At 48.0% G+C, this 10,447-nt stretch overlaps 1 protein-coding gene across 1 annotated transcript in view; it reads left to right on the top strand.

The window, feature by feature from the left end:
* LOC311307363 (protein-glutamine gamma-glutamyltransferase K-like) overlaps positions 1 to 9,845 on the top strand; it is a gene marked incomplete at both ends in the record, with an annotated part of 10,773 nt that extends 928 nt beyond the window's left edge. The window contains 12 exons of the mRNA XM_084436158.1: positions 1 to 175; positions 1,606 to 1,857; positions 4,726 to 4,844; positions 5,438 to 5,545; positions 5,664 to 5,841; positions 6,254 to 6,392; positions 7,266 to 7,458; positions 7,985 to 8,138; positions 8,227 to 8,511; positions 8,955 to 9,115; positions 9,476 to 9,612; positions 9,698 to 9,845. The exon at positions 1 to 175 is cut by the window's left edge and continues 20 nt beyond it. Of these exons, the coding sequence (XP_084292284.1) occupies positions 1 to 175; positions 1,606 to 1,857; positions 4,726 to 4,844; positions 5,438 to 5,545; positions 5,664 to 5,841; positions 6,254 to 6,392; positions 7,266 to 7,458; positions 7,985 to 8,138; positions 8,227 to 8,511; positions 8,955 to 9,115; positions 9,476 to 9,612; positions 9,698 to 9,845 (2,049 nt within the window). The remainder of the gene's footprint in view (positions 176 to 1,605; positions 1,858 to 4,725; positions 4,845 to 5,437; positions 5,546 to 5,663; positions 5,842 to 6,253; positions 6,393 to 7,265; positions 7,459 to 7,984; positions 8,139 to 8,226; positions 8,512 to 8,954; positions 9,116 to 9,475; positions 9,613 to 9,697) is intronic.
* Positions 9,846 to 10,447: the final 602 nt, after the last annotated feature.

Consider the following 10,447-nt stretch of genomic DNA (forward strand, 5'->3'; position numbering starts at 1 on the left):
TCTGTGGACCTCATGAAAGCCAAGACGGGCCAGAACCGTACGGAGCATCACACGGACCGTTACCATGGTGACGATGACCTTATCATCCGCCGGGGAAAGACGTTTCAGATGTGGCTTGAACTTTCGCGACCATTTGACCCCAAAACCGACAACCTTCATCTTAATCTTAAAACAGGTCAGTCAGTCCTGGTGTTGAGTTGTTACACAATGTGTAATTGCTGATGCACTCCTAGTTTCTCAATGTCACTAAAGGGTTAGGGTTAAGGTTCTTGAGGTCTCTAAAGGGTTCTTGAGGTCTCTAAAGGGTTCTTGAGGTCTGGGTTAAGGTTATTGAGTTCTCTAAAAGGTTATGGTTCTTGATGTCACTAAAGGGTTAGGGTTCTTGAGGTCTCTAATTTTGTTTTTTTATTGATCCGTAGCTATGCAGGCTGTTCATCCACCACCTTTTTTCCCACTTCTGATAGATTGAAAAAAACTGTAGACATTCTGTGATATTGATGATCCCCACAATACAACAGGCAGTGAATGACTAACATTCATCATTTTACTGTACACAATTCACTGAAAAATATGAAGTTAGTTTCAAACAGGTTCAGGTTACTAAAGCTTCAGATCTACCTCTCTGGTTTAAAAATGTGCATAATGTACAGCGCCTGAATACAGGACGGACTGTAGAGATAGAGGAGGTTAATCGTTTAGTTTTCATTCCAGCCAGCTCATAACTGCTATTTCAGTCAAATTAAAACAGGACCTCTGGTTGCACAGACATTTAAAACCGAGAGCAGAGGATTGTACATTTTTGTTTCATATATTCTGTTTACTTTATGATATTCTTATTTCTCATTCTGAGAAAGTACCTGGGAAAGACATGCACATGACAACAGAACCACCTTTATGAGCCGTCACATGACAACAGAACCACCTTTATGAGCCGTCACATGACAACAGAACCACCTTTATGAGCCGTCACATGACAACAGAACCACCTTTACGAGCCGTCACATGGCCAGTGAGCCTGGGAAAAGAAGGACATTTTCTAGAATTTTCTTTTCATTTTTTCTTTCTTTTCATTCTTTTTGGAGGGGCTGTGGGGGGGGGGGAGTTATTTTAAAGCTTGAGTCATGTGTGATGGGAAAGTGCTCCAATTAGAAACCTATACTTCTCATGGTCCAAACCCCCCCCACTGCCATCTCTTTCTCACCAGAAAAAGCTTAACTACCAAGTCACAAGTTAATCTTGTGTATGTGTTGTGTGTGTGTGTGTGCGTGCGTGTGTGTGTGTGTGTGTGCGTGCACGGGTGTTTGTGCGAGGAGAGATTGTCAATGTGATTCTCTGTGTTTGCGGATGGCAGATATATCTAGATACAGTCTGGATACCAGACACATTTTAATGCCAGGTGTAAAAGGCTGTAGCTGAATCAGTAGTAACACACATCTGATTCCACATTCTTCATATTGTTTGTCCCTAGTACGTCTCCTAACGTGTGTGTGTGTGTGTGTGTGTGTTCGTGTGCGTGTGTGTGTGTGTGTGTGCGTGCGCGTGCGCGTGCGCGTGCGTGCGTGCGTGCGTGTGTGTGTGTGTGTGTGTGTGCGTGTGTCTCGGCAGGCCGTCTGCCCACAGTATCCAAAGGCACTCACATCATCATCCCATTGGTGGAGAGCCTGGAGGACGACCGCTGGGAGGCCAAGATCGTCCAACAGGACGGCAACAGGATCAAGTTATCTGTAAACACCCTACCCACAGCTGTGATTGGCCGATATAAGCTCATTGTGGAGACGCACAGCCCTAAGGGTGAGGCCCTATCAACGCACGACCCTGCCAATGACATCTTCATCCTGTTCAATCCCTGGTGTGAAGGTAGGCACAACATACAGGGTCATTTGTTTTTTATTGTAAAATATATTTTTGGGGCATTTCTGCTTTATTATATAGGACAGTGTAGATTGACAGGAAAGGTGGGAGAGAGAGAGTAGGTTATGCAGCACATGTGGACAAGAGGAGCAGACAATGCAGCACTGCCTCATCTGCCCTCTACTACCCAACCAGTGCAGCTCAAAGGACCTCGCAGTGTTCAATAAAAATGCAAAGGACTGTGTAAAGACATGGGAAACTGTGATATAACCAACCAGCTTCAAAGACACGAATGAGAGAGATGCAGCACATGACCCGGGCCGGATTCGAACCCAGGCTGCTGCGGTAAGAACTAGCCTTTACATGGTATGCACTTTGAACCCATGAGCCACCGGGCAGCCCCAAGTGTCATTGGTTTAAGCGAGAGCCAATCCACAACATCAACCAATTTCAAAGATTCTGACACCCAGGAGATAGATCTGTATCTGTCATAGATAGATGATATATCTGTCAATGCCAGAGATAGGTAGAGATATATCTGTCAATGCCAGAGATAGGTAGAGATATATCTGTCAATTTCAGAGATAGGTAGAGATATATCTGTCAATGTCAGAGATAGGTAGAGATTGATCTCTCAGTGTCAGAGATAGGTAGAGATATATCTGTCAATGTCAGAGATAGGTAGAGATATATCTGTCAATCCCAGAGATAGGTAGAGATTGATCTCTCAGTGTCAGAGATAGGTAGAGATTGATCTGTTAGGAGATAGATCTGTCAAAGCCAATCATAGCTCAATGTCTGGGCAGTTCTATGAACGCTAATTAGATGAGCCACCAGGGACGTGCACAGATAGACACTAGGTGGTGCTAGAGCACCTGACCTTTGCCCTCTGGACCAGGCAAGTGCCCATTTGAAAGTTAGTTTTAAACCTTTTTTTTTTTACAGTGTACTTTATCATGCACAGCAGAACATTGATTTGGCTCATTTACCAATTGCAGCATAAAGCCAAGAAAAGAAAGAGAGAGGGAGAAAGAGAGGGAGAAAGAGAGGGAGAGAGAGAGAGAGCTACAGCTATGGCCTACAGCAGGCAGACAGCAGTTCCGCGCGCCGAGGTGCCCTTATTTCTCACTGAGCACCTGCCCCCCAAAATGTCTGTGCCACTGTGAGCCACAGATGGGATTAATAACGTTAGAGGAATTTGGCATGAAGGATATTATGTTCAGAGACACAATACTCCACCCTACCCTCAATCCAAGATGATGACATGAGTCTGCTGTGACCGAGGTCTCCCTCCCTCCCTCTCTGTCAGATGATACAGTGTTCAGGTCTCCCTCCCTCCCTCTCTGTCAGGTGATACAGTGTTCAGGTCTCCCTCCCTCCCTCTCTGTCAGATGATACAGTGTTCAGGTCTCCCCCCCTCCCTCTCTGTCAGGTGATACAGTGTTCAGGTCTCCCCCCCTTCCTCTCTGTCAGATGATACAGTGTTCAGGTCTCCCTCCCTCCCTCTCTGTCAGATGATACTGTGTTCATGAGGTCTCCCTCCCTCCCTCTCTGTCAGATGATACAGTGTTCAGGTCTCCCTCCCTCCCTCTCTGTCAGATGATACAGTGTTCAGGTCTCCCTCCCTCCCTCTCTGTCAGATGATACAGTGTTCAGGTCTCCCCCCTCCCTCTCTGTCAGATGATACAGTGTTCAGGTCTCCCTCCCTCCCTCTCTGTCAGATGATACAGTGTTCAGGTCTCCCTCCCTCCCTCTCTGTCAGATAATACAGTGTTCAGGTCTCCCTCCCTCCCTCTCTGTCAGATGATACAGTGTTCAGGTCTCCCTCCCTCCCTCTCTGTCAGATGATACAGTGTTCAGGTCTCCCTCCCTCCCTCTCTGTCAGGTGATACAGTGTTCAGGTCTCCCTCCCTCCCTCTCTGTCAGATGATACAGTGTTCAGGTCTCCCTCCCTCCCTCTCTGTCAGATGATACAGTGTTCAGGTCTCCCTCCCTCCCTCTCTGTCAGATGATACAGTGTTCAGGTCTCCCTCCCTCCCTCTCTGTCAGATGATACAGTGTTCAGGTCTCCCTCTCTGTCAGGTGATACAGTGTTCAGGTCTCCCTCCCTCCCTCTCTGTCAGATGATACAGTGTTCAGGTCTCCCTCCCTCCCTCTCTGTCAGGTGATACAGTGTTCAGGTCTCCCTCCCTCCCTCTCTGTCAGATGATACAGTGTTCAGGTCTCCCTCCCTCCCTCTCTGTCAGATGATACAGTGTTCAGGTCTCCCTCCCTCCCTCTCTGTCAGATGATATAGTGTTCAGGTCTCCCTCCCTCCCTCTCTGTCAGATGATACAGTGTTCAGGTCTCCCCCCCTCCCTCTCTGTCAGATGATACAGTGTTCAGGTCTCCCTCCCTCCCTCCCTCCCTCCCTCCCTCCCTCCCTCCCTCCCTCCCTCCCTCCCTCCCTCCCTCCCTCCCTCTCTGTCAGATGATACAGTGTTCAGGTCTCCCTCCCTCCCTCTCTGTCTGATGATACAGTGTTCAGGTCTCCCTCCCTCCCTTTCTGTCAGATGATACAGTGTTCAGGTCTCTCTCCCTCCCTCTGTCAGATGATACAGTGTTCAGGTCTCCCTCCCTCCCTCTCTGTCAGATGATACAGTGTTCAGGTCTCCCTCCCTCCCTCTCTGTCAGATGATACAGTGTTCAGGTCTCCCTCCCTCCCTCTCTGTCAGATGATACAGTGTTCAGGTCTCCCTCCCTCCCTCTCTGTCAGGTGATACAGTGTTCAGGTCTCCCTCCCTCTCTGTCAGATGATACAGTGTTCAGGTCTCCCTCCCTCCCTCTCTGTCAGATGATACAGTGTTCAGGTCTCCCTTGCTCCCTCTCTGTCAGATGATACAGTGTTCATGGACGATGAGCAGGAGTTGGAGGAGTATGTTCTGAATGACGTGGGCCGGCTCTACTACGGCACGGAACGCCAGATCGGGGAAAGAACGTGGAACTACGGACAGGTGAGGGACTGTGGAGGAAATGACCAAAACGTCTTGATAAAACCTGAGGGACCTCCTCCCCCTCTCTCCCTCCCTCTCTCTCTCTCTCTCTCTCCCCCTCTCTCCCTCCCTCTCTCTCTCTCTCTCTCCCTCCACCTCTCTCTCTCCCTCTCTCTCCCTCTCTCTCCCTCTCTCTCTCCCTCTCCCTCCCCCTCTCTCCCTCCCTCTCTCTCTCTCTCTCTCTCTCCCCTCTCTCTCTCTCCCTCCCTCTCTCTCTCTCTCTCTCTCTCCCCTCTCTCTCTCTCTCTCTCCCTCTCTCTCTTTCTCTCTGTCTCTCTCTTTCTCTCTCTCTCTCCCTCTCTCTCTTTTTCTCTGTCTCTCTCTCTCTTTCTCTCTCTCTCTTTTGTTATTTCTATATTATTTATTACCTTTCACATTATTTCCTTTGTCTCTCTCTTGTTATTTATATATTATTTATTTCCTTTATTATTTCCTTTATCTCTCCCTCCCTCTCCCTCTCCCTCTCTCTCTCTCCCTCTCTCTCTCTCTCTCTCTCCCTCCCTCTCTCTCTCCCTCTCTCTCTCTCTCTCTCTCTCTCTCTGGTCTTGTCTCAGTTTACTGCTGGGATGCTTGCCGCCTCTCTCTACGTTCTGAAGAAGAGTGGGACTCCGCCCTCTGGCTGGGGAGACCCTGTTAATGTGGTGCGAGTCCTTTCAGCCATGGTGAGTCAAACCTCTGCGTTTCAAACCAACGCTTCCTTAGTACTTCCTAACTCTATTCTGCCAGCTCAGTGCTCAGTAGAAAGTGTCCCCCCCCCCACACACCTCACTGTTATCCCAGATCAACTCCTCTGATGACCGTGGCGTCCTGGTGGGGAACTGGTCAGATGTGTACACGGGCGGGACGGCGCCCACAGTGTGGAGCGGCAGCGTGGACATCCTGAAGACGTACCACAAGGAGCGAGGCTCCCCTGTTAAATACGGTCAATGCTGGGTCTTCTCTGGCATCACCACCACAGGTAAGCTGTGTCTCTGTTTATATATATATATATATATATATATATATATATATATATATATATATATATTATGTCATGCAACAGTAAGAAGTGAAACAGGAATGATTTTTAATTTTATTTAATTTTATTTAACCTTTATTTAAGCAGGGAGTCCCATTGAGAATATTTTTTATATAAGGGAGCCCTGCATACAATGCATGTATAAATACAAAATACATAAATATTGACATACAAGGTACAGTATAAAGAATGTGCACAGTTGATACAATGTAAGGAACAACAGACATACAGTAAAAGCGAGATAAACCAGTACACTATTCATTATTACAGCTTATTATTGATTATTACCGCTTATTACCGCTTATTACAGAATGTATTGACCTCTCACCTCTGACCTCCACACCTCCCTCAGTGCTGCGCTGTCTAGGCATTCCCTGCCGCAGTGTGACAAACTTCAACTCTGCTCATGACACAGACGTCTCCTTGACAATGGACATTTACTTTGATGAAGACTTAGAGCCAATAAATCACCTGAACACTGACTCCATATGGTAAGCAGAACACTTTCTGTCGTGCTACTTTAGTATCTCACCATCACTGCCAACATTTCTGTTGTGTTAGTATCACACCATCACTACAAACATTTCTGTTGTGTTAGTATCACACCCCTGGACAACATTTCTATCATGCTGGTGTAACCAAGTGTAACTGGGTTCTTGTGAGTCCTGATTAGGTAACGAGTTGTTGGTTAAACTCACTCCCCCAGTATAAATACCATCCAACCGCCCCTGGTGTAGCTGGTTAAAACAGTGTCTGTCCCATGGGAGGTTTGAATCCCACCCCGGGCATGCCGAAACATATGGGTTACACTGGTGCCGTGACCCAGATGCCCTGTGGATGTGGAGTACGTTTAGGGGGGTGAGTGTAACCAAGTGTAACTGGGTTCTCATGAGTCCTGAGTAGGTTTTGAGTTGTCGGTTAAACTCACTCCCCCAGTATAAACACCATCCACCCCTGACGATGCAGAGCTAACTTTTCGGTGGCGTACCTGGTTAAAACGGTGTCTCTCCCGCGGGAAAACCACGGTTGGAATCCCACCCGGGGGTTTGCCGAAACGTATGGTTACACTAGCATCTCACCTACACTGCTTTACAACATTTCTGTCGTGCTATAGCATCTCACCATTGCCAGCGTGCAACATTTTCCTAATATCTGTATCGCTAGTACATTGTACATTGTCTCCATTGTCTACATAGTACATTGGCTCTTCCTCCGTTAAATGCAATTATTGTTAGTCGCTTTGGATAAAAGGGTCTGCTAAATGACTGTCATGTCTAATGTAATGCTAGGTAATGTACAGTATGTAACATCTTCCCCTCTCTCTCTCTCTCTCTCTCTCTCTCTCTCTCCCTCTCTCTCTGTAGGAACTTCCATGTGTGGAATGACTGTTGGATGGCCAGACCAGACCTCCCGGCAGGTATGGGTGGGTGGCAGGTTGTAGACTCCACCCCTCAGGAGACCAGCCAGGGAACATTCCGCTGTGGCCCCGCCTCCATCTCAGCTATCCGCGACGGCAAAGTGTTCCTCAAACACGACGCGCCATTCATCTTCGCAGAGGTTTGTCTATATTGCACATGTGACCAAGGCTGAAAATTAACACCTGCCACCAGACAAATGCAGGTAAAATTTTCAATTGGCGACTAGATTTCGGAAGGATATCTGAAAAAAATATATACTTGGCCGGTAGATTTTTTCATCTACAGTCCCCTTGGCAGGTGACTCACCGTGAGCCAAAAAAGTTAATTTTCATCCCTGCATGTGACCCATGTTAATAGCTTGGGATTCGAACCCCACGTTCGACAAGGTCTCTCGCTTGTGAGGCGGAAACGCTGACAGTTGCGCCAATAGGGACGTCCCTCTTGGAGCGACTGTCAGTGCTCCTTTGAGGCGTTTCATCAGCTACCAGGAGTTTCACCAGCTACTCGCGCTTCACTCAATTACACACACATCCACTTGACTTGAATGTAAAAAAATATTTCTCATCACTGATTGGTTGGTAAGATAAGAGACGATAATGACAGACACAGAGTGATGACCTCATGACCTTCTGTGAACGCCCATGTGTGTCCATGTTGTGCTGCAGGTGAACAGCGATAAGATCTACTGGCAGAGGCAAAGAGACGGCACTTTCACCCAGATCTACATGGAGAAGAAGGCAGTGGGACACAACATCACCACCAAGGCAGTGGGCTCCGACCAACGGCATGACATCACGCACCTTTACAAACACCCAGAAGGTATCGAAACGTACAAGAAACAACATCAAATATGTCTCCAGTTTCACACAAGAAAACCGGAGGGCAATTATCTCGTTCTCTGTTCCAGGCTCAGAGCAGGAGCGCATCGCGGTAGAGACCGCCTGTCGCTACGGCTCCAAGCCAGAGACCTACGCCTCCCCCTCGGCCGAGGACATCGCCGTCCAGGTGACGATGGAAGGGGAGGGCCCGCGCATGGGCGCCGACGCCCGGCTGACCATCGTCCTGCAGAACACCTGCTCTGAGAAGCGCACCGGCGTCCTCCACAGCCAGGTGGCGGTAATGTACTACACCGGCGTGCACAAGGCCACCGTGAAGAAGGACAAAACCCAGGTGGAGCTGCAGCCCAACGAGGGTGAGGGACACGGCCTGCCTTCCGTCATGTCCAGCACTGACACTGATTTAAACGGCAGATTTATACAAATACATGTTATTTCAGGTTTCGGCTTTCCTTATAATATAATGAACATGATGTGGACATTAAGTCTGTTTGTCATATACATGTTTAATATAACCAGAACAAATGATAAACTTGTGTGTGTCAGTAAAATGGACAGTTTTGCCGTTTTTGATCTATGCACAAATGATGACAATTTTGACAATGTTCCACCACTTGGACTTTCATGGGCTTTTGATATGTTAAATGGGAAGATTTCATTAGCCGTATATAACATAAATAATTGCTGTTACAGTCTGCAGTCCTGGGTTAGGTGACATTTTCTCACATATTGCCTAGCCTACAGTATATGTATTACCAGGCTGTTCTGACTACCTCATGTTCTCCTCTCCTGGTCACAGTAAAGAACATAGAATGCATTCTTGAGTACCAGCACTATCAGGACCAGCTGGTGGACCAGGGGGCCCTGATGCTGACCCTGTCAGGCCGGGTCAATGAGACCCAGCAGGTTCTGGCCACACAGTTCAGCTTCCGACTCAGAACCCCAGACATCACCATCAAGGTGAGAAGAACCCTGCCTGTGTACAGTACCTGTCCATCATTAGTCACCTTTTACAATATGGTGTGATGGTTGGGGGGGGCGGCTGTGACTCGGGAGGTAGAGCGGGTCGTCCAATGACTGCAGGGTCGACGGTTCGAATCCCGGCTCCTCCTGTCCACATGTCAGAGTGTCCTTGGGCAAGACCCTGAACCCCAAATTGCTCCCAATGAGCAGGCTAGCGCCTTGCATGGCAGCTGCCGCCATTGGTGTGTGAATGTGTGTGTGAATGGGTGAATGAGAGGCCATTGTAAAGAGCTTTGGATATAAACGCTATATAAGTGCATTTACCATTTTGTTATTTCCCGGTTTGGTCTCCCCTAGCCTATCGGGGAGGCCGTGGTGGGGAAAAAGATGGCGGCTGAGATCTCCTTCACCAACCCGCTGCCCCGCCCCCTGAAGGGGGTGGTGATCCGTGTGGAAGGGCTGGGTCTTCAGAGCGTTCGAAAGATCGCCGTGGGGTGAGGAACACACGCAGACGAATAAACGCGCTCATTTTTTACAAACGGATGCATTTCTGAGTGTCTCTCCTGTCTTCTGCCTCAGTAACATCAGCAGCCATGCTACAAAGACTCTGACAGAGACCTTTGTGCCAACGTTGTCCGGACCCAGGAAGCTGCTCGCTTCCCTGGACTGTCGGCAGCTCAGGCAGGTCCATGGAATTGCCAACATCAACGTGTTGGAAGCCCAGTGAGTCCAGCCGGTCTGCTTGATGGCCGAAGCCCAATAACTGGACATCTCCCTCTCTCTCCTGCTCTCTCCCGGACCACTGATTGTGATGTTTGGTGATTTACCGTCCCGTTATGAAGTTATATTGTAGCCTGGACTGGAAATAGCTAAAAGCTTCTGGGTTATAATCAGAACATCTACTACATTATCTCCAGATCTCAAGGTTATAATCAGGTGACCTCCAGATCTCGACAGTAGGTTATAATCAGAGCATCTCTGACCTCCAGATCTCTAGGTTATAATCAGAACATCTATAACCTCCAGATCTCTAGGTTATATAGTCTGGTGTTGAGTGCTCTTCATACCCTCTACTGAGCATGTGCAGAAGAGTTTCCTGGAACAAAGACAAGGTATATGCACATGCCCCAAAAAATGGTGCTGGACCAAAAAAAGAAAGAAAATGTTTGCACACAGTATACTGCTGTTCTGCTTTGTTCACCCCTCAAACATCAACCTAACCCTAACCCTAACCCTCAAACATCACCCTAACCCTAACTCTTTCCCCAGGAAGGACTTCATCAGATTCAGATACTTTGTTTTTACTAATAATTTGTTAAACTATCCTGT

This window comes from Borostomias antarcticus (assembly GCF_949987555.1).
Source record: "Borostomias antarcticus genome assembly, chromosome: 3".
NCBI lineage: Eukaryota > Metazoa > Chordata > Actinopteri > Stomiiformes > Stomiidae > Borostomias > Borostomias antarcticus.